The 25120-nt window shown below is 31.2% G+C and overlaps 1 protein-coding gene across 1 annotated transcript; it reads left to right on the forward strand.

Annotated features, from left to right (window-relative positions):
• The first annotated feature begins 3711 nt into the window (after positions 1-3711).
• On the forward strand, positions 3712-11526 carry LOC111392466 (sulfite exporter TauE/SafE family protein 3-like). The gene is made up of 15 exons (XM_023017816.1): positions 3712-3936; positions 5897-6056; positions 6346-6546; positions 6626-6690; positions 6899-6926; positions 7095-7162; positions 7231-7317; positions 7420-7470; positions 7566-7787; positions 7943-8036; positions 8247-8387; positions 8587-8659; positions 10619-10811; positions 10853-10990; positions 11335-11526. Exons 1-15 carry the CDS (start codon positions 3712-3714, stop codon positions 11524-11526), a joined length of 1938 nt encoding a protein of 645 aa, XP_022873584.1.
• Positions 11527-25120: the final 13594 nt, after the last annotated feature.

The raw sequence follows: 25120 nt of genomic DNA on the forward strand, positions 1-25120 counted from the left end.
AATGATTTCGTGACTTGAGATATGAGAAAGATCCCTTCAATGACTGCCCATATTTCGGATGTATAAGGTGAAATCAAATCAAGATACACGTTCAAATTGTGTTCCAAAAGAGTTTCAATCAAATAAGGAAAGATACTTTCATATCGCTCATGGTTATATCAGTGTGCAGTCGTCAATATTTTTATCTTTCGATATACGATTGAGGAGATTCAAAATGGTAAAAGCTAACTAAAATAGATACAATTATTTTAGAAATATCATTTCTTTAAATTCGAACGTTTATTATGCGAAATATGGATCTCAATATGTGACTGAAAATCTGGATTGGAGAAAATATTTTGATTATATTTCATTACTTCGCTCATTTGATTTTTAATTGCATCCAATTGATCTTTTGTTATTCAATCATTGTTTCAAGGTCCAAATAACCTAATGAATATTTACAATTAGATCCCAAAATTTGGAATTCATCTGTTTTCATTGATTTTTCATTCATTTCTTCCAAACTCACTTCAAATCGTTGAGTTATTCCTAACAAACGAAAAATACACAAAATTAAACCATAATTTATCAATGAAAGTACACAATATCCTATTTTAATGATCTAGATAAGTGTACAAATTTCACTAATCAAATTTTATAACTCTTCATTTGTTTTTCTATTCTACTCATTATGCTCTTCTATTTATTAAAACATAGGATAACTTGCAACACATGTTGATCGTAACTAGTCATAGCCAAGCGTCCGTGCACAAGTATATTTGTGCCTCAGTTGTCAATTATTTAAAAGATTATTATTTCTCCACACTTAAAATAATAATAATAATAATAAATAAATAAAGAAGCTTTGTTTGATTCACATTCTCCTAATAAATAATTTTACACGTAACCTTTATCTTTATTTTACACGGAACATTTATCTATATTATCTAAAAAATCATTATTACAAAATCTATTTTCCCTAAAAATAGACTCAAACATAACCTAATTCTCGTCAAAAGTTAAATCTTGTGTTCAATTAATTTTAAACTAATTTTATATGCCCGTCGAGCAAGCCAATAAATTAAAATGTATAAAGATGATACAAATATTACAATATTCCCAAGTTTCATTGCTAGTGAAATAGATAAATACCGATGGGAAATGTGAACGGTGTGATAGAGATCGTGATTTGTTTAGGCGAGATCAATCTCAATCAGATTACGTTCAATCCATGTTTATTGTTTAGCACTCATTTTCTTAAACTCATTTGTACTCAAACTCATTTTTAAACATATATTTTATATACACAGCTTTTATCAACTTTAATCAAAATTGATTTTTAGCTAAATTAAAAAAAAAAAAAAGACTAAATGCACGAAATAGTAAGTCCCAGTTTGAAACCTCAATTTTTAAAAAAATAAAAATAAAAATAAAAATTCCCACATTCATGATCAAGTACACATTTTAAAAAATTAACAATTTTTATCAATTTTCTATTATATAAATCATCAATTTTATTAAAATCTACTAAAATTCTCATTTTTAATAACTCTAAATAGGGGCCATGTTAAAATGAATCGTGGAGAACTATAAGCTAATGAATCATTTTTGAGTTTTGCTACTTGTACAGGTGCTTTTGACATTCGAATAAAAAAGTGAAAACAGTTTGACAGAATTTGAAAAAACAATTCCTTTTTTTTTTTTGTACTCAAATTCATTTTTAAACATATATTTTATATACACAGCTTTTATCAACTTTAATCAAAATTGATTTTTAGCTAAATTAAACAAAAGACTAAGGTTCCGTTTGGGAAGGATTTTGAGAATTGATTTTTTGACCGTTAGAAGAAAAGTGGGGTCCACCTGTGAGAGAAGAAGTCAAATTACGGCTGAAATAGTGAAATAACGGTCAAAAAATCAATTTTTTGGGGTAAAAAATCCCTCCCAAACAGGCCCTAAATGCACGAAATAGTAAGTCCCAGTTTGAAACCTCAATTTTTTAAAAAATAAAAATAAAAATAAAAATTCCCACATTCATGATCAAGTACACATTTTAAGAAATTAACAATTTTTATCAATTTTCTATTATATAAATCATCAATTTTAATAAAATCTACTAAAATTCTCATTTTTAATAACTCTAAATAGGGGCCATGTTAAAATGAATCGTGGAGAACTAGAAGCTAATAAATCATTTTTGAGTTTTGCTACGTGTACAGGTGCTTTTGACATTCGAATAAAAAAGTGAAAACAGTTTGACAGAATTTGAAAAAACAATTCCATTTTTTTTTTCCAATCGGTTAAATTGCATGTACATGTAACATATCTCATCATTTTTTATGCTTTTGTCATAGTTGAATAGTTACTTTTACTTTTGACTATTTTAAGAAAATGAGTGCTTGGATATATAATCGTGTGTTTGGACCTATAAATCAGTAGGAATATGTGAAGAGTGATTATATACCATAAATCCGTAAAATCAACACATTTATACCAACAATACGATTATATATATATATATATATATATTGAAATTTGTCAAAATATTGAAATTTGTAACAAATTATGCCTCCGTTTGGGCCCTTTTTTTTTACATGAAAATGGATAAAATAGTATTTTTTTTTAAATGAGTGGTTAAAATTTTTTTTTTTTCGATTTATGTGTAATATTGTTTTATGGAAGATTGTGTAATTGAGAATATGAGAGAAAAAAATTAAAATGTAATTAGTGGGAGCCAAATAGGAGCTGAAGGGTGTTATCGATTGAAATAGTGGTGGATTTTAATTTTTTTTTCCTAAATTTAGGTGTATCTAATTTAGATTTTATTCAATTTTACTAAAATTTAAGGTCCCATTTGATTATCATTTTTTATTAAAATGCATTTTTTTCTCGCTTCTTTTTAACTACAAATTCTTCATTAAAATAATTTTACACATAAATAAAAAAAATCCTTATTTTTCGTCAACACATTCTCCATCAATCTACTATTTTAAAATTCATTTTTTTCCATAAAAATGGGTATCAAACATATATTAAATGTCCTCAATTAAGATTTTTAATGATTTCATTGAAATTTATTAAAATCTTAATTGGAGACACCTATACACTTTTAAGCTTAACGTTTCCTCAACTATAATTTTGATTGAATTTAAAAAAATATATATATATTTCAATAAATTTCATGGATTAGGATAGATTTCCACAAATTTCATTAAAATCACATAAAAATGTAGAAATTTCAGAAGATATATGTATATATATAAACTTGAAAGCTATTCAATTATTTTAAAATCATTCCATTAATGAAATTTTAGAAAATCACTATTTAAATTCATTAAAATTCAAATTAAGAATAACTATGATTATGGTAGATTTTGAAAGATTATAAATTTATTAAAGGATTTTCACAATTTTTAAGTACACCCCGTTAATTGAGCAGCCTGGTTGAGATTTCGGATTTGCTGGGAATTTTACGTCTAGACGTGGGCGGCGGCCACTGCCCAGACAAAAATCCTAGACAAACTGAACCAAAAACTCTTTACAATCCATATATTTCGCTTTTCATTTTTCTTCTTCTTGCAAGTTTTGTCATGCACCCACTTTGAGCAAAAAAATTCCCTCAAATTTCCCACCAGTCACCAAAATTTTTCCTTTTCCACCCGGCAAAATCTGGGATTGTACGTAAATCAGAGAAAATTTTGTACTGAAAAGTGAGAATTTTGGTTAATAATGGCTGGGAATCAAGAAAATTTGAGGGCTTTTAGACCGTTACTGATAGTTGCTTGGAGCTTTCTGTTGGCTTCAATATTTGTTTCTGCAGAAAGAAGTAGCTTAAAGCTGAAATTTTTAACACATAATGCAAACGAGTTTTCACATTCTGATTTAGATGTTTTAACAAATTATCAGAATTTTACAAGGCGAGCCAACAAATCTGGGTACCAGCATTTTTGGCCGGTGTGTTAAAGCGTTGCTTCTGTTAAATTTTAATTTTCAAATTCAATTTGTTTTCTGCTTTAATATATTTAAATTGAGTATGATCTTAAAATTTACCTTCCTATTTATTTGTGCACGNAAAATATTGAAATTTGTAACAAATTAAGCCTCCGTTTGGCCCTTTTTTTTTTAAAATGAAAATGGATAAAATATATATATTTTTTAAATGAGTGGTTAAAAAAAAAAAGTTTTCAATTTATGTGTAATATTGTTTTATGAAAGATTGTGTGATTGAAAATATGAGAGAAAAAAATTAAAATGTAATTAGTGGGAGCCAAATAGGAGCTAAAGGGTGTTATCGATTGATATAGTGATGGATTTTAATTTTTTTTCCTAAATTTAGGTGTATCTAATTTAGATTTTATTCAATTTTACTAAAATTTAAGGTCCCGTTTGATTCTCATTTTTTATCAAAATGCATTTTTTTCTTGCTTCTTTCAACACATTTTCCATCAATCTACTATTTTAAAATTCATTTTTTTCCATAAAAATGGGTATCAAACATATATTAAATGTCCTCAATTAAGATTTTTAATGATTTCATTGAAATTTATTAAAATCTTAATTGGAGACACCTATACACTTTTTAAGCTTAATGTTTCCTCAACTATAATTTTGATTGAATTTAAAATATATATATATATATTTCAATAAATTTCATGGATTAGGATAGATTTCCACAAATTTCATTAAAATCACATAAAAATGTAGAAATTTCAGAAGATATATGTATATATATAAACTTGAAATCTATTCAATTATTTTAAAATCATTCTATTAATGAAATTTTAGAAAATCACTATTTAAATTCATTAAAATTCAAATTAAGAATAACTATGATTATGGTAGATTTTGAAAGATTATAAATTTATTAAAGGATTTTCACAATTTTTAAGTACACCCCGTTAATTGAGCAGCCTGGTTGAGATTTCGGATTTGCTGGGAATTTTACGTCTAGACGTGGGCGGCGGCCACTGCCCAGACAAAAATCCTAGACAAACTGAACCAAAAACTCTTTACAATCCATATATTTCGCTTTTCATTTTTCTTCTTCTTGCAAGTTTTGTCATGCACCCACTTTGAGCAAAAAAATTCCCTCAAATTTCCCACCCGTCACCAAAATTTTTCCTTTTCCACCCAGCAAAATCTGGGATTGTACGTAAATCAGAGAAAATTTTGTACTGAAAAGTGAGAATTTTGGTTAAAAATGGCTGGGAATCAAGAAAATTTGAGGGCTTTTATACCGTTACTGATGGTTGCTTGGAGCTTTCTGTTGGCTTCAATATTTGTTTCTGCAGAAAGAAGTAGCTTAAAGCTGAAATTTTTAACACATAATGCCAACGAGTTTTCACATTCTGATTTAGATGTTTTAACAAATTATCAGAATTTTACAAGGCAAGCCAACAAATCTGGGTACCAGCATTTTTGGCCGGTGTGTTAAAGCGTTGCTTCTGTTAAATTTTAACTTTCAAATTCAATTTGTTTTCTGCTTTAATATATTTAAATTGAGTATGATCTTAAAATTTACCTTCCTATTTATTTGTGCACGATATGTTTGTTTGTTAATCTTCTTATACTTGAGCATACATGTTTGTGTTTTGTATGAATTTACGCATATGCATATGACCAGAAAAAATAACTTTTAGTAAACCTCAAAGAAATGGTGGATTTGTAGAAAAGAGTAACTTTTAGAAAAGTGTGTGTGCATGTGAGCAAAAGATAGTTCGTATAGTTGGCTTCAAATACGGTAAGTGACAACTTCCTTAAGCCAGGGAGAATCATACATTTATGTGTTTTACTTTGGGTCAGTGTTAAATTCATAAATTTGTATTGTTACTATTTGAAAAATGTTGTAATGAGTTGAGGTTTACATGGTTTTTCTTGTTATGGAACGTTTGACAATATAGTATGTCGTCTACAGGATCTGAAATTCAACTGGAAATCTATTGTTGGTTGCATAATTGGCTTTTTCGGAGCATCTTTCGGAAGTGTTGCTGGCGTTGGTGGTGGTGGGATATTTGTTCCCATGCTTACTCTGATCATTGGATTTGATTCAAAATCATCAGCTGCTGTCTCAAAATGTGGGTTAAAAACCAAATTGATATAACATGGAATGATAGGATATTCCAAGTTCTTCGTTGATTGAATTAATTCAAATCTGAGAATCTATGCATATAGTTTCAGCCTCAACCTGAAGTTCTTAGTCTCCTTGTAATCATGGAAGAAGAAACTAATCATATAAAATATTTTAACGGCCCTGAAGTTCTCGATTTGAAAACACTTTCAGCCATAGAAGATCACAAGTTCAATGGCTAAAGATAAACTGAATAATTCCTTGGATAAGTTAAAATGTCGTTTCTAATTTGACAGGTATGATCATGGGAGCTACAATCTCGACTGTTTACTGTAATCTTAAGCTCAGACATCCAACTATTGACGTGCCAATTATCGATTATGACTTGGCTGTTTTCATACAACCTATGCTTATGCTAGGCATTAGCATCGGAGTTGCTTTCAATGTGATATTTGCCGATTGGATGATCACTGTTCTTTTAATAATTCTCTTTATAGGTAATTAACGTTTGTGTTACAACTGATTTATTATTATCCTTCTTCAGTGACTCTTTTTAATATGATATGAAACTTGCAGCCACATCAACTAGGGCCTTCTTCAGAGGAGTTGAAGCATGGAAAAAAGAAACTATTGTGAAAAAGGTAATCGTCGCAACTTTTTTATATAGTTTGGTAGCATTTTGGTGTCGTGTTATTCACATTTGAAGCATCAATATGATAGACGGGTTCATATTAATTGAGTTGTGGTAAAATCTAAGTGTAATTTATTGTTGTATTCTTTGGATCGTCATGTCCTTGGAATAGCTGTCTCTTCCTTTCGTATTGAATGCCAATTGCTGTATTGCTGCAGGAGGCTGCAAACCAAATGGAGGCAAATGGTGAGTTCATTTATAAAATTTTGTCCATTGTATTGTCGCCTTCAATCTAACACTGTAGACCAAACATGCGCCGAATGATCACCTTTTCTTTTTCTTTTCTTTCTTCCTTTTTAGCCCATAATTTCCTAGCTAATAAATAAAGTATATATGCGTTTCCTGTTCCACCAGGAAATGGTACAGAAGAAGGCCCTCGCAATGACACGGAAAATGAGGCCAGCGGCTTGGCAATACCTGAGGTATGATTTATTTCCATACTAATATGCATTTCCCAAACTCTCAAATATGACACAACTCACAATCTCAGGTCAGCTTCCTCGAGAATGTTCGTTGGAAGGAACTCGGTCTTCTTGTTTTCGTTTGGATGGCATTTCTTGCAGTGCAAATCGTCAAAGTTTTCACTTTTTTTCCTTTTTCCTTTCAGATATTATTTTTACTTTCAGATCATCTTAACTAATCAGTATCTCTAAAACTTACTCACCATCAAATTGAACAGAACTATACTGCTACATGTTCAGCAATATACTGGGTAGTGAACTTGCTGCAGGTATGTGTAATCTGCCTATTTGGGAAACTTGTAGCCGATTGCACGATTTGCTATTATTTCTTTAGCATTTAAAACTACCATTCTTTGATCCCCAGATCCCCATCTCTCTTTGCGTATCTGGTTACGAATCAATTTGCCTGTACAAGGGATGGAGAAAAATTGCATCTAAGGGAGATGAAGGCTCCAACTTGAAAGTGCACCAATTGATAATCTATTCCTTGTTGGGTGTACTGGCTGGTATTGTAGGGGGTCTACTAGGTATAGGAGGAGGAGCTATTATGGGTCCGCTGTTTTTGGAGTTAGGCGTTCCACCTCAGGTGAGTTTGAGATCTTTCTAAAATAATGTTGCAGACTCTTTGTTAATCAATTTTTAGTTGATGTTCTCATCGTTAAATATAAGAGAATTTTCCATTTTCTTGTCCGTTAAACGTGAAAGATGGAGAAGATAGCTAATATTTATACCTCCGTTCAGGTTGCAAGTGCGACATCCACCTTTTCTATGATGTTTTCCTCATCAATGTCTGTGGTTGAATATTACCTTATAAAACGGTTTCCAGTTCCATATGGTAAGTGCATATCCAACTAAGAGTGCAAATCTTGTGGATTGCACGGTACTCAACAGAAGTTTAAGTTTTTATTTAAATACTATATACCAAACATGTTCGGATTGTTCAATCCCGACAATAAGTGAACATGTATTGGTTCTGACATCGCAGTCATTTACATTTTTTCTAAGATTTGTATTTAATCAATAATTTCTGCATTTCTGTGTTCAGCTCTTTGCCTGGCCATTGTTGCCACTATTGCTGCGTATATCGGCCAACGCGTCGTGATGAAAACGATTATTAAGATGGGACGGGCATCTATAATCGTCTTTATTCTTGCATTTATTATCTTTGTGAGTGCCATTGCTCTAGGTAAGCAGCTTCGTTCACCATTTTTTTATTGGTTAAAATCATGAATTTCTTCGGAGTTCCATTTTTCAATTATTTAAACTTGAAGCAAGATAAATTTCTCCACGTGCAACTGTTTACTCGATCCATTTAACCTGCTTTTAGTACATGCGTACATGATTGTATAATCATATACATTCCTACTAATTTTTTCGTTAAACAGGTGGAGTTGGCATTTCAAACATGGTTAAAAAGATTGAGAGGCATGAATACATGGGAATTGAGAACTACTGCAAGTATAAAGTCTAACACAATGCTTCGAATCCTTGCTATTATCCCTTTCCCAATCCCAATCCCAATCCCAATCCCATTCTTGTTCTTGTCCTCGGGGTGCGTGTTTGATCGGGAGAGTACGTGCCCCTTTAGATCAGTTGCAGGATCAATTATCTTTTAGTTATTAGCTCTGTTTAACTGTTTATGGCTTCTAGTTTTATTATTGTCTTATATTTTGTGGGAGATGCTTAGTTAAAATGTAATTGATGAATTTTCATTAAGACGATTTGAATTGCAAAATCCAATTTCATATGAAGTAAAATATTATGTTTTTAATGATAATCTATTTTCTTTTAACAAATTTATTTTAGTCAAGTTCAAATCACATATAATTACATCCTAGAAAAATTGCACAAAGAATAAATGGTTGATTATTGAAATCAATTGTCGACAAATTGCATCAAAGCAACACTTAGCCCTTGAATAATGTCAATAACTTGATCAGAAGCCATGTTGTAATCCAACAAGTCATACGTGAGCTAAGCAAATATAAGGAGTATTATCCCTTAGCTAGTGAATTGTTAGATATCATGGAATCAAACCGAAAAAGACCGTCGGATAAGGGGTTCAAGTTCTTCCCAAATTTTCTTTCAAAATTCTATCAAAACACTTTTCTTAACTTCTATTTCTAATTCAAAAATATCAATTACTTGCATTGTTAGTATTATACAAAACTCCAAACCAAGAAACAAAATAACACAAAGTAATTTCCGAATCCTGAAGCAAATACAGTATCTCACACTCAATCTTGGATAAAAACCCTAACCCGAATCCTAAAGCATTCCCTTATTGATTAAAGGAAGCCACAAGTAAGCACACTATTTCTCTATACACAAACACGCTCATTGTTTAGATTTCCCAAAGAAAATTAGAAGAAATCAACTGCCAACCAGAGGATTTGGAAGAAGAACACGAAGAGCAAAGAGAAGAAGATTTTGAAAATCAACCCAAATGGTAGAACTCAGATTATCACCTAATAGGGCAACCAAGGGATATATTTAGACCCTGATTACCAACCATTGATCTAATCTTGATCCAATGGTCCTTTGGCTTCACAGTTGTTACACGTTTTCTATACGTAAATATACCATAAGTGTACAATGTCACATTTTATTGTATAAAGATCAAATACAGATGTAGAATCCACAGAATTGAATATCAATGTATACTAAGTACTATCTAAGTAGCTTTTATTTTAACTAGATAATTAGATTATAAGATCAATGTTTTACCCAATTCTAACGTGATTATTGTGACGAATTCAATAATTTCAATGCAATTTAAAAGAATTAATCATGATCAGAAAGCTTAGGGTTGTGATTTTACCTAAATATCAATTATGTTTCTCAATTATCTAGTTATCTCTAATCAACTTTTTCAAGTTTATAAGTAAGAACCCTATTGTAATTTTACTTCCTTTCTTGAGTGTTGAGCAAAAACTATTTCGATAATTCAATTCCAATTCTCTATTCCGAATTAAAATCAATAAATTATCAAGTTTATGGTTTTTAAGTGAAATATTCTTCAAAGATTTTACACTTTCCCTTGAAACCTAAAAAAATCTAGGTTGTGTTATTCTATGATCAAGCCTAAGTTTTTCTCTCTCGAGTGTTCAAACTTAAGCAATCAATCCATTCAATTAGTGATCAGATAATTATAAGTATTAAAATCAATAACACAAATAAACGGAAAGGGAAAATATCAAAGAAAAAACTATTTAATCATCAAAACATAATCTCAAGTTGGTTACATCAAACCGTAGATATAGAGTTTAGTTCATGAAGAAAGCCAAACTAATAAAATCATATAAAAACGACATAGAGAAGAGAAGAGGGAGAAAAAAAATTCTATTTTTGAAGAATTTCAATCTTCTTTTCGATGTTGTTCTTGCCTTCTTCCTTAATTTCCTGCCTCTTGCTCAGTGGAATTATAGTTGAAAGATGGCCTAAAGATGGTATTTATATCATCATCAGGTCCCAAGAGCAATTGGAGTGGGATTGGGCCCTTAAAAGATCCCCAAAATTCAAAACTTCTTTTCGCCTCAGACAGCGCCTAGGCGCTGCCTCCATTGCGCCGGAACAATTTGGTGGTTGGCGCCTCGTCACCTGGTCAATGGCATTGGGATGCTATTGTACTAAACTTTTTTCTTGATGTAGGGTGTCGTGGTACCCCGGGCATGGCGCTATTTTGTTGAAAATCTTCTAGCATTAGTGGTGTTGAGATGCCATATTACTGGAGTTGCGGCGTTGGTCTTCTACCATAATTTTTGTCGAGATATGGCGTTGGTTGTCACTGTTAATTTTTTCCCTTTTTCTTCTTCAATTTAGCTTATTTCTTTGCCTCTTTTACTAACTTCCGTGCCTCCTTAATGTCAATTCATATTCTCATCCTTTTAGCTTATTAAACTTGATTTTTATCAATTTGCCAAACTTATATCACAACGTCAGCAAACACATCAAAACATTCTAAAAGCTCTCAAGATATAGCAAATTATCGAATTAAGCGGCATAAATATCATGAGTGTAAACCACTCATCAAGCATCCCCAAATTAAGCAATCCAAACACAATAGTTACAAAGCCTCCATAATAATTTCACAATTGCACAATTCCTTGCTTATTTTTATATTTTCTTTCCAGCTCGAGATTAACTTCACCTCTTTTTCTTTTCTTGACCCATGTAACAAGCTTTCAGTCTATAATTCCCCAGCTTTAAAGGCCAAAGGGTATAGGGTTTTAAGAAACCCCTGCGGACTTACCAACTTGAGTAAAAAAGGTGCCAACGTGAGGCATAGACTCAACAAGTGCGATGCTCTTTTTTCTTTGCAATAAATACAAAAAATAATAAGGCTAGATCCCTAGCATACAGTCATCACTTAGCTTATAATTGAAAGTTAAAGATACTCCACACGAATATTTCTTTTCAACGTGCATGGAATCACCACAAGCCTAAATTATATCCTTCATGGCTCGAACACCCCAAATTATGTTATACAAGGTTAAGGATGTAGTGAATCATAGGTTATGGGACTGGACATCCAAGTTCTCTATTTCAACCTATCGGTATGAATCAACCTATTTATGTACAATATTACAATCAACTCATGTGCATATATAATTTCACGTTTCACATGAATAAGCAAAAATTTAATTAACGAGAACACATAACTACATTATAATTCATAAACCAACACATGTTCTCAAGTATATATCTACGTCGATAAGGCTATCTAATTCACACAAACATGTAATTTATTTTTTTTAGCAGTTGCATAAATCAGTAAAAAAAAAAAAAAAAAAAAAAAAAATAAAAAAAAAAAAAAAAAAAAAAAAAAAAAAAAAAAAAAAAAAAAAAAAAAAAAAAAAAAAAAAAAAAAAAAAAAAAAAATCACACAAAAACAACTAAGCCAATAGACTATTAATATTTCACCCTCAAACTTAAACTAAACAATGTCTCCAATGTGAGATTAATGAAAAAGGAGAGAACTTCCTTGAGTGAAAATATTTGTTGTCGTCATTGCTAACTGCATCATGGTGATGTGATGGTGGATAGAAGGATGTTGACTGTTGATTCTATCTCCTCTCCAAAGCTTGAGATTTAACATATAGAAAAAGCAAACTTATCAATACACTATTAATAAAATAATAAACTAATTATCTAAAGATAAGAGATAGAGAGGTAGAAAGCTTAGTTTGCCTACCAAAAAGCGCTTCTTCAATGTCATTTGTTAATGTTGTCGGAATGCTTTAGGTTGGATCTTCAAGAGGTACTTCATGTTTGAAACTTTTTTCTTGGCTTTAGATTTTTTTTAATAGAGCATGGACACAAGGATTAGGAGGTGGCTTCAACTTTGGTATAGCCTTCAAAACCTCTTTTGATTAACATTGTTGAGAGGTTTCAAAGGTTCTTCTATGTAGTTCTTCTTTCTTTCTTGTGGGTAAGCTTCATGAGCTAAGAGAAAGCCAACCACTTCTTTGCTCCTTGTGTAGCTTCTAGTAGCAGGTGTATCACTTCTTGAATAATTGGTTGCAATATATTGCTCTTGAGGGTCATAGAACAGTTCTCCTCGGTAATTTTCACCCACCACTGCATCATTTGATTTGATCACATGGCAAGTATTAACTTTTTCATGGCATTTCTTAACTTGATAGATGTTGAAAATGACTTGCTTTTCTTTAACTCGTAGTGTCAATTTTCTTCCTTGTGTATCAACCAATGCTCTCTCGGTTGCCAAGAAAGGTCAACCAAGAATTAATGGTAATTCTTGATCTTCTTCCACGTCTAAAACCATAAAATCGAACAGAAAGATGAACTTGTCTACCTTCACCAATACATTTTCAATGATACTTCTGGAATATGTGATGAATATATCAGTTAGTTGCAAAGTAATGGTAGTTGGCTTCACTTCTTCAAGACCTAATTTATTTAATACCAATAGGGACATCAAATTTATGCTAGCTCCAAGGTCACACGGTGCTTTGTCAAAAATAGAAGCACCAATTGTGCAAGAATTAATGAAACTAACCGAATTTTTCAATTTCTGGGAAAGCTTCTTTTATAGAATTGCACTGCATTCCTCTGCCAATATTATTGTCTCAAAATTTTCCAACTACCTTTTTCTTTCACCACTTCAAGAACTTAGCATAGTTTGGCATTTATGTTGAAGCATTTGCAAAAAGAATGTTGATGAAGATTCTCTTCAAGACTTCAAGAAATTTTGTAAACTGCTCATCAAACTTTTTTTTCAAGAACCTCTGTGGATATGGAAATTGTGGATTCAAGATAGGTAGATTATTAGGAAATAAGATTCAATTAGGCTTTGGAGCCTTCTTTGTTGTCCCTACCTCAGTCTTCTGCTCTTCAACAATATTTTCTTCTACATTTGTGGAATCAGGTATATAAATTGAAGCCTCTTTAGACTTGCTTCTCTAATCTACTTACCACTTCTCAGTGTGATGGCATTGTAGTGCTTTCGTGGGTTTACATATGTGTCACTAGGAATTGTTCCTTTCTGTTGGTCAGATGAGTCTCAATATTGTCTAGTCCTCCAAAATGTCCTTCCTTCAGAACTCTAATTATTAAACCTAGGTAGAGGTTGCATGTTCCTGGTCTTGTAATAAGATAGATTCTTATGGTTTCACCACCCTGGATGGTAGTTATTTGCTAAGCAGATTCTGCTTTGGTTGAGGTTTCGACCATTTACATACTGGACTTGCTCATTTTCCATCTTCATCTCTTGGTATGAAGTAGAAGCAGCCATAATAGAATCTAATTTCTACTAAAGCCCTTATGAAGTTAATGCAGTTATTTGGTTTGTGAGTGATGACATCTGAGCTGCAAGGGCTATAATGGGATCCAACTCATAAAGGTCAACAACTTTATTTGCACTTGAATGTTCACTTGACAATTGGTAGTTATTGGTGGCTATTGCATCCAGTAGTATATAAGAAACCTCTACATTATTAGACTTCAAAGTACCACCTGGTGCAGCATCAACTACTAATCGTGTCTAACCATTCAACTTGTTGTAGAAGATCTCTATTTGTATCCAATTTGATAACCATGCCAAGGGTATCATCTAAGTAGATCTTTGAATTTTTCCCAAGCCCCTTAGAATGGTCCAAAGCCTGCTTATCTAAGCTAGCGATTCCACTCCGTATTTGAGCTCGCAAGTTGTGATGCATCTATACGGCAATGACTGAAACCATACTTTGACTTTATCCCTGAGAGGGAAAATAGACTGAGTCTGATGTCGTCTTCAATAACAACGTTCATCTTCATGGCATTGCAAATCTCCAGAAATGAACTTAGATGAGCATTAGGATCATCTTGTGGAGTTTCCCAAACTGATTTTGTTGTACCATGTAGACCAATCCTGGATTCAGTTTGAAATTATTTGCAGCTATTGTTGGGTATGCAATATCGGAGACGTTTTCATTGACAATGGTTCGACATAGTCTCTAATATTCCACAGTTGATTGTTTTAATTTGCAACTTGTGCTACCATTGCTTTGAGTTCGTTTTTTCTGTACGATGTCAAGTTTTGTAATGTAAAGATAACATACTAATGTCGAACCCATAGGGATTGAATATCAATTTATATTAAGTACTATAACTGAGTAGCTTCTATTTTATCTATACAATCAAATTATAAGATCAATGTTTTACTTAATTATAACGTGATTATTGTGACAAATTCAACAATTTCAATGCAATTTAGAAGAAACAATCAAGATGAGAAAGCCTAGGATTGTGATTTCACCTAACTATCAACTATGTTTCTCAATTATCTAATTATTCCTACTCAATTTTTCAAAGTTTATAAGCAAGAACCTTAATGTAATTCTACTCCCTTTTCTCGAGTGTTGAGTAAAAACTATTCCTAAAATTCAACTCCAATATCTTTATTTCAAATTAAAATGCATGCTTCAAAGATTTTATACTTCCTCTGAAAACCTATAAAATATAGGTTGTGTTATTCTACGATTACACCTAAATTTTCCTCTCTCGAGTGCTGAAACTTAAATAATCAGTTCATTAAATTAGTGTACACGTAATTGAAAGCATTAAAATCGATAACACAAATAATCAGAATAGGAAAATATCTAAGAAATAACTATTTAATTGTCAAAACATAATCTCAAGTTGGCTACAACAAACCCAGATGTGGAATTTATTCATGACAAAAGCCATGGAAACTAATAAAATCATATAAAACAACATAGTGAGGAGAATAGGAAAAAACCATTTTTGTAGATCTTCAATCTTCACAATGTTATTCTTGATTTCTTCATTGAATTTCTTACTCCTTGCACGGTTGAATTGTAGTTGAAAAATGGTCTAAAAGATTGGTATTATATCAGCATCAAGTCCTAAGAGCAATTGGAGTTGAATTGGGCCTTAGAGGAATTCCCAAAATTTAGAACTTCTTTCCACAACCGCCTAGGTGCTACCAAAACAAGACTATAGCACTTTGACTATTAGAATAGCCAATAGAAGGTTTGGAAATAATATTTATTTTAGTTAATAATCCTTAATCCATAAGGCATCCTTTACAGCCTTTGTAGCTACAACTTATTTGACCTAGTAGTAGACAGTGTAACTATAGGCTACAACTATTATTTCCAACTTATACAAGTACAACAGAAAGTAAAGTAAACATATAGGCTGCGTTAGACTCCTATTATCTCTATCACTAGTAACATTATTATTAACAAAACCCTTAACATTATTCAGTCGTTGAAGGTCTTAAACACTAATCCTAAATGTGAAATTCGTTTCCAATGTTTGAGAAGCCACTTAGAGCCTCTAGTGTTCTGGTCAAGGATTAGTCATGAATCAGTTTAAAATGCTGATAGCATGAGTAACATCAGGTCTTAAACATACCGTAGTATACATGACTGTACCCGCAACATTAGCATAGGGTACTTTCTCCATATATCTAATATTAGAATTATCAATTGGGCATTAATATTGAATGGCTGTACTTGTGATAGCCGTAGCATTAAATGTTGGACTTGTCAAAATTTGGTCATGATCAGACTAGGGTAGCTGATCGTGTCATCTGCCTTTACCTCTAGAATCAAGTATAAAACTACCTCTTCCTCGTCCTCGTCCTCGTCCTCTAACTTGTACACAACCTCGACAATGAGCCTTTCCTGTAGAGATTTCATTATGAGTTTCCTCTACTGAATTATTTGTCATTCTCAGCTCATGACTAGTAATGAACTCTGTAATTCCTCAATTGAAAGCTGATCTAGTTCTTTAGACTCCTCAATAGAACATACCACATATGTAAATTTTGAAGTCATTGATATAAGACTTTTCTCCTCCATGGCCACATCCTCAATTTTGTCAACATGAATGCACATTTTGTTAACAATTGCTAGTGTACTTGAAAAGTACTCCTCGATAGATTCTCCTTTCTTCATGTAAAGAATCTCAAATTTTTTGTGAAGTGTTTGAAGTTGTTTGCTTCACTGGTATTTTTTCCTGATGGAGTCTAAATTTCTCTACTAGTATCCTTTTTGATAATTGTCTCTAAAATGGTTCAATCTATTGCTTGAAATGGATAATTCTTAACATTCAAGTCCTTTAGCTTTTATTCGTCCAATTTCATTTGTTGAGCTTCAGTTAACACTGTTCCATGGCCTAGTTCAGTCGCTCATGTTTCCACAATATTCCAATATTCTTAGGATCACAAAAAATTTTCCACCAACATGCTCCAATGATTAAAGTGACCATCAAAGGAAGGGATTGCTAGTTGCTACTAGGGCTTAACAATGAAACCTCAAAACCTAACTGAATCCCTTTTTCAAAACCATCATCCACCTGGAACCATCAATGTTTTGGCTTTAAACCAAACCAAATCGTATCGAAATGCATTGGTTTATCTTTCAATATTTACAAACCATTTCAAGCTACCAAACTGCAAATAAAATAAAATAAAATAAAATATAATAATAATAATAATAATAATAATAATAATAATAATAATAATAATAATAATAATAATAATAATAATAATAATATTCAACCAAATTAAAAATAAACAAATCCTAGTTAAAAAATACATCCATATTAGTCATAATCCAATTAAACTTAATTAAATAAACAATTATTTTTCTCTATTAATTAATTAAATCATATTAAAATATCCATCGGAATGCAAAACTCTCAATATGTTTACCAAAAATCCCTCACAAGATGTCTTCCTTTTCTGCATAGGAAACTGACATGGGAGTGTTTTGCCTGATGTGATGGTAACTTGTAGAACACCAACAGTTTCTTCATAAGCTATACGCGATTTAGCAATAAAAGCAATAGAAATAAAGAAATGAGTAGCTTCTGAGTTTTTAAGAACATAAGCAGGTAGTTCAGATATTGACAGAATATCCACCATCAAATTTTGATTATCAATTGCCTCATGTTAGGTTAAGGTAAAGACTTTGGCAGCACCCTTTTTGCTTTGTTCATTGTCCCTCCTTGGAAGGGCTCATGGCAGCTAGTAGCAATATGATCTTGATTACCGCATCAATAGCACGCATTCCTTTTATACAGACAATAGCCTCTATGGGCCTTGTTGCACTTAGGACATGGAGTAATAATATTATTCGGTTGCTTGAACTTAACCACCTTTCAAACTTAGCCCTCTTGTTTTGTCCATTTTCTTTACCTCTATATAGCCCATTTCATTCTCTTTCTTGAAAACTCAGTTCTTTCCTGAACCATCTGATCATTTTTCAATCGATTTGAAATTACTCAAGCTTGTTGCTGAACTTGACTGTTCATGGTTAATTCATAGGTTGCCATGATTCATCCGATTTCTAGATACAATCCTAATTCGAACTTTCTTGCTTTCGTTTGCTCTGTGTCCACTATATTTGTTGCATACTTAGAGAGATGTTTGAACTTTCTCTCATACTTGACCAGTGCCATTTGTCCCTACTTAAGTTGCAAAAATTCTCTCTCCTTTCGATCTCTTAGGGCTTCTAAAAAATGTTTTCCCATTACCTCCTCTTTGTAACATACCCAAGTGAGATTGCATTGTTGGGACTCGATCCTAGTGCATGAAGCAGACCCTTACTGGTGGCTTGCTACATCCACAAACATAAACTCAGCACTCAATAGTTTGAGTACAGTATAAGAGATGTGCTTGAAGATTTGCTCCAATCCTCTTATCCCTCCTCGACTACCAATGGGTCAGCTCAGAGGCATGTAACAATGAAACGGTTCCATGTCTAAGCTTGTGATGTTGGAATTAGTCTATGCAATCTGAGGAGACACTTGAGTTTGTTGCCTTTCGAGATCTTATACACTTTCAACAAATGTCTAACCATAGCTATTTATGAAGGTCGACGTACCATTTCCTTTAAGTCGACAAAATATTTTTTGTTTTAGAAATAATAAATGATATAGCCGAATATATTCGATGGAAAATCTCAGTTTCATCAAATTTTAAATCGTTGAAGAGATGAGGAAATGATTGAAAGTATTAAATCCTAGATGATGAAAGCAAAACCTACAGATTATAGTTCAAGTAATGATTACATTTACTTTTAAGAGGGGAAGAAATCATTTATTTAACTTAACTATCTCTAGGTTACTTATCTTCATCTTTGCTTGTCCAAACGTTTTGAATCCCATGATGCTTGGATGGTGAAGCTTTATCATATGAAGATAGCCATGACTAAGGCTCAAATTTCTGATCAACCTCTGGCTCTGTTTCTAGATCTAGCTCCTGCTATGGTTCTGGCTCTAGCTTTAATCTGGTTCATACTCCGTCTCGTAATCTTAATCTGGCTCTGACTCTAGGCCCTACTTTGGCTTAGGTTCAAGCTTGAGAATAACAATCTATCTATCTAGAAAAGTTTCACAATACTGCAAGAACTTGTTCCTTTCTGGGCGCTCTAAAAACGTACCCTCTAGCATCTCGTCTCTAACCACATGCCCAAGTCTCCCCCACTGAGGTGGTAGTTTATGAATAAGCTTGTTAACAGCCTAAATGGGCGTAACCTCATGTTCTACACCCCCTGTCACAGCCCACCTAGAGAAAACTTCACCTATGTGCAAAATAAGTATGTGAGTTGGATCTACCTCATTATTCTTGTAAGCCTGAATAACTGCTACCTCATGGTTTAAAACAAGACTAGAAATTGTCATCTTCCTAGCGGTCTTTCTAGTTCTAGACATATTTATCCCATGCAAGCCAAGTCCAATTATGCTTAATCTTTTATTAGTGATAACACATTGCCTTTTATACTTGCTTAAATCTTTAAAAGGATAAAATAAAATATTATACTTTTTTGAAAAATGATTAAGATGATTAAAAGCATGCCAGAAACATATCATAAGTGGAAGCAAAATAAATGAATTATCATGCTTACAATTTATGATAGAATATGACATTTCATTTCATTTCAAACATTTCTCAAGTTAAATATAAAGAATGTATATCTCATGCTCAGATATTAACATATAACATTTCATATAATACCTTTGGTCGTCATATGGTACGTAGTAGATTGTTGAATGCAAGGTGCCAAGAACCTTGTTCTATTTCATGTTTGTTAAATAAAATGTTTATAATAGTATCTTATTATGTAGTTTAATAGCCAATTTTTTATTTTTTTTTTCATTATCTTTCGTCTTCTTAATTTAAATTACGCACACTAAAAGGCTTATAGGTGAGTACGGGACCAGTGGACCACTTATCGACAAATCTTCCAATCTTGCCAATATGTGAATCAAGAAAACTCGAACAATGAGTGGAAACTAGAAATGTCTCAAAATATGACTACATTTGGATTTTAAATTTGAACATTCTAGTTTTTTAACAACGTCGTACCGCTAGAAAGGAAAATTTGACACAATTAATTTGATTCGTTTGGATTTCTCAACGCAATCCCAAAAACACTTGCACTTCGATGGTAGTCTAGTAATTTGAGCTTCAATTTGTATATTTTTGGGAAGAAAAAGAAAAAAATGCAGACATGTATTTGTGTTGACTAAATGTAAGTTTCATGGTTGTAGAATTTAAAACATGCAAATACGGATAATTGTTAAAAGATGCATATTCTTTAGTTCTAACGATTGACCATTCAATAAGTATAAATGGGATAGAATGGGTTGCGTTTAAAATTAACATATATCATACATGATATTCTGCTAACAGCTTGCTAATCAACAAAAGTATGCTAACAATTCAAAATGAAAAAGTAACTCATCCCAAATCTTAACGCTATGTTCACTATAAAAATAACTAACATAAAAACAAATATTCACATTTAAAATAAATATCAAGATTTGAAATGTTTTTTACTAACCGAGATACTATTAAATATTAAACATTAAAATTTTGACATAAAAAAATCATTATTGACACGTAATGTTCATTTGTGAATAGTAACTTTCCAAAAACAAATCATCTTCTTCTTTACTTAAAATGAAATTAAATAATATTATTTGCTGTCGCTCACTACCGCAATCGTCCTACGTGACATAAAAAATACCACATTAATGCATCAAATCACTAACCGCTACATGTGTGTCACGTAGGACGACTATGATCGTGAACGACTGTAAATAGCATCACTCTATAAAATTTCTTACATTTATATTCCTCCAAAATGATCACTATACAATAATCGGGCAACAAAACAAAGTCCGCAGTCACCCTACGTAATATACATGTGACGATTAGTGATTTGATGCATAATGTAATAAAAAAAATACCACATTAATACATCCAATCACTAACCGCCACATGTATGTCATGTAGGACGATATGGTTATGAGTGACTGTAAATAGCATTACTCTATGAAATTTCTTACAGTTACATTCCTCCAGAATGATCACTATACAATAATCGAGCAACAAAACAAAGTTCATGCATTGGAAAATGTCCTATTATAAATTCTCTCTCTCTCTCTCTCTCTCTCTCTCTCTCTCTCTCAACCTAGACACTCATTAAAATTTAAAACTTAAATTTTGACATTTAATCAAATTTTTTCTTTCACTATTCATATATCACAATAACTAGAATAATATAATGTAGCCTTACTAGGATTAAAGTCCAGTCTATGTGGCATTAATGTAGTATTAAATGATAGGTGGGATTAAATATGCCATTTAATTTTACATTTTATTCAGCCTATCATGGCTAAATAGCATTACTCCAATAACTAAGGGTGTGTTTGATTTGTTGTTTACAATTTTCAATATTGCAGAACACTAAAAACGTGTTTGGTCTAATATTTTTGAAAATGTTTTTTCGAAAGCTAAGATAAACCTTTACATAAAGCTCAAAATGTATTTTTGATAGTTTGAGCATTTTAGCCGAAAATTCTAAAAACATTCAAAAGATGGAAAAGAGGTGTTTGAATAAAATTTTTAAAATTAAGAATTTTAAAAATAAAATTATAAAATTCTAACAAATAAAAAAATATATAATTCAAGTAAAATAAAATTAGTAGATTGTTAAAAAACAGTCTTGACAAAATAAAATTCTAAATGCTTATATCCGTTGCTTGCATTCTTCCTTCCTCTCTATTTGATTTGCTTCCTTTGGAGCCGCTGAAATGAAATTCACACCTCGAGTTGTACTGTCTTGGTAAAGGATTAGGCCTTGTCCTCGTAGGACCAGAAAGATGATTAGTACCATTCACAAGTTTCAACAAAAGAGGCTAATTGCAGTACTTAAACACGCCTTTCTCACTGTCTTTCTAGGTTGCCCGTCACTTGCTTCTACTTTGATTCTAAAAAATAAAAATATTGAAAAATAAAGTTATAAAAACAACTGGAAAAATAAAAATTGCTCAAGCTCTTAATGATTATTTATGTACTAATTCTTATAAAAAATTAAATGAATACATGTAAAAATATTCTCAACCCATGTCATCAATTTTTATTGTTATTTCCTATATTTTGAACTCAATTTATTATTTATTTTAATTTTACTTTTATAGCAAGAAAAATATTGTAAAATTCATAAACTTGTAATGTAAATATTACTTGATAATATATTAATATAAACTTATTCTATTTTTACTGAATAATTAAATTTCATAAATAGAAATTCATAAAATAATTTTTTGAAAATTTAAAACCAATCGTGTATTCTAGTTTCTTGTTTTGAAAATAATTTTTCAAAATGACAAACCAAATGCGATTATAGCAATCTTAAAATGGACCATCAAAATAGAAAACTAAAAATGAACTTAAAACTGAAAACGGGAACACAAACCAAATCGAGACTAATTTACTTCTTTATAAAAAATAGCATTTATTCATACGTACATATTTCATTACATATACGCAAAAATTTTATATTTATTCTACACAAAGATAAACTCTTACTCTGTTATCAAGTTGTAACATCCCAAATGTTATGACTTAAAATTTTAAGTATTACCAATATCATTTCATAATTATGCTTGACGTGGAAAGATTTAATTGAAAATGTACATCCTTAATTTATTTGAACTTTCCTAGACTAAATTGAATCAACATAAAATTTCGAAACTAAGAACATTTAGTAGGAATTAAAAAAATATTAAAAATATTGACAAAAAATAATTATTGATTGTTTTCTTGAGAATTTTAACTTGGCAACCTATGTATTGCTCAGCCATCATCACGTCTGATCATTCTAACTTCAAACATTAAAACTGAAGGATAAATATATTAAACTCGGTAGGAAACTTGCACTCCAAAATAATATAATAAATTTTAAACATAAATTATGACATTCCATACGATCATTTTATTGAGAGTAATAGAAGATCAGTTGATTACTCTGACATATTTCTGTGCAAACAATTGAGAAAACTCGAAAGAAATCTTACTTTTCATTTCATTAATGATGTGTGGGTCAATTAGCATTTCATGCATAAATTTATGTAAAACATACAATATTAAAAGGATAATTTAATTTGCACATAGTATCCTACCTTCAACAGATCAAGAAATTTATTGTAGGATTAAAAATACGGGTTACACTCCTTACACATACAAATTATGAACAGTGTTTTCAAAGTGTGGGTTGTATGTCTTCTTTAAAAATAAATGAATGGAGAAGAAGACCGAACAATATTATTATATAAGAGAATTTGTTTTGATTTTAAATGCAAATATCCATCTATTTCTATCATACACGATACCTTCAAAAATTACACATTTTTTTTACATGTCAAATGAAGAACAGAATTTGAGAATATTTCAAATTTCAAATCATCTTTCATTCTGTCCATATACAAAATCACTTTACAAAATATCTATAGTAGAAAACTGAACAATATTATTATATAACAGAACTTGTTTTGATTTTAAATGCAAATATCCATCTATTTCTATCATACACGACACCTTCAAAAATTACACATTTTTTTACATGCCAAATGAAGAACAGAATTTGTTGATATTTTTAAATTTCAAATCATCTTTCATTCTATCCATATACACAATCATTTTACAAAATATCTATTGTAGAAAACTGAATTTGTTACTGTGGATTTCAATGGAATAAATTATATTTGAATAATCCATTTTTAAACTAAAAGATATGTTAATAAGTAATAAAATAATACATATTAAATACGTATCTTTGAATTAAAATAACTTGGACTTAACTTATACGAACTTATATTTTCTTAAACCCAACTTATTTAATGCGAGTTACAAAATGAGCCCACTATTAATATACTAGTTTTCTCTACTCCTACAATACTTAAATATTTAGCCCAAACAACATAAAATAAATGGACTGAGTGATCAAACTATCTTACAGTTTAATCAATAATGTGATAAACAAGTTAAGATGTAAATAGGTTTCTACTTACAAAAAGATAACGTAATAAAATTAAGTCGCTCTATTTCTAAAACACCAAGGGTGCATTTGAATATGAGCATAAAATTTGCATGAAAAGAAGAAAAATTTTAGGCAATTCAATTGCCTATAACTTATTTATTTTGAAATTATTAATTTAATGTGTTTGATTGATTTAGTTATTTAATGTGTTTGATTGATTTAGTTTTCAACCTAAAAAATTTTATACTTGTCCATTTTTTATTGGTTGGTAGATGAGATAGAATGTATAGATAAGAGAGAGAGAGAGAGAGAGAGAGCGAGCGAGCGAGGGGATTCACTGGAAAATAAAATCTTACTCCCTCTAAAGAAAATATTTTCCTTAATTTTGAGGAAAATTTGGTCATGTGACCAAAAGTAGGAAAATGTTTTCCATGAAAAAAATATCAATCAAATAGCACAATTAAAAATTTGGGTGGAAAAAACACATTTTTCATTAAAACTATTGGCAATCAAATGCACTCTAAAAATTTTACAACTGCTAATACTGCAAATAAAAATAACGAACATGCAAAACAATCCTGCACAATATAAGCCAACAAACCTGCACAAAATAAGCCGTGACTAACCTATGACTAACAATTCCTATTCTCATGGGATTGGCAAAATTACATACAATTTCATATAAAGTAGAACTCCAACAGTTAAGTTTTGTCATGCACCAACTTTGAGCAAAAAAATTCCCTCAAATCTCTCACCTGTCACCTGCATTTTTCCTTTTCCACCCTGCAAAATCTTGGATTGTACATAAACTATAGAAGATTTTATACTGAAAAAGTGAGAATGTTGGTTAATAATGGCTGGGAATCAAGAAAAATTGAGGGCTTTAAGACCTTTACTAACAGTTGTATGGAGCTTTCTGTTGGCTTCAATATTTGTTTCTGCTGAAATAAGAAGCTCAAAGCAGAAATTTTCAACACATAATGCAACATTCTAATTTAGATGTTTTAACAAATTATCAAAATTTTACACTGCAAGCATCAAATCTTGGTACCAGCACGTTTGGCCGGCGTATTAAATCATTGATTGAACTCCAACAGTTAAGTTTTGTCATGCACCA

This window comes from Olea europaea, unplaced genomic scaffold (genome assembly GCF_002742605.1).
Source record: "Olea europaea var. sylvestris unplaced genomic scaffold, O_europaea_v1 scaffold933, whole genome shotgun sequence".
NCBI lineage: Eukaryota > Viridiplantae > Streptophyta > Magnoliopsida > Lamiales > Oleaceae > Olea > Olea europaea.

Coding starts and splice junctions, on each gene's coding strand:
- LOC111392466 (XM_023017816.1), top strand. CDS start 3,712: ATGGCTGGGAATCAAGAAAATTTGAGGGCTTTTAGACCGTTACTGATA. Junction 3,937..5,896: donor GGTACCAGCATTTTTGGCCG/GTGTGTTAAAGC, acceptor TGTCGTCTACAG/GATCTGAAATTCAACTGGAA. Junction 10,991..11,334: donor ATATGGCGTTGGTTGTCACT/GTTAATTTTTTC, acceptor TTTTCTTTCCAG/CTCGAGATTAACTTCACCTC.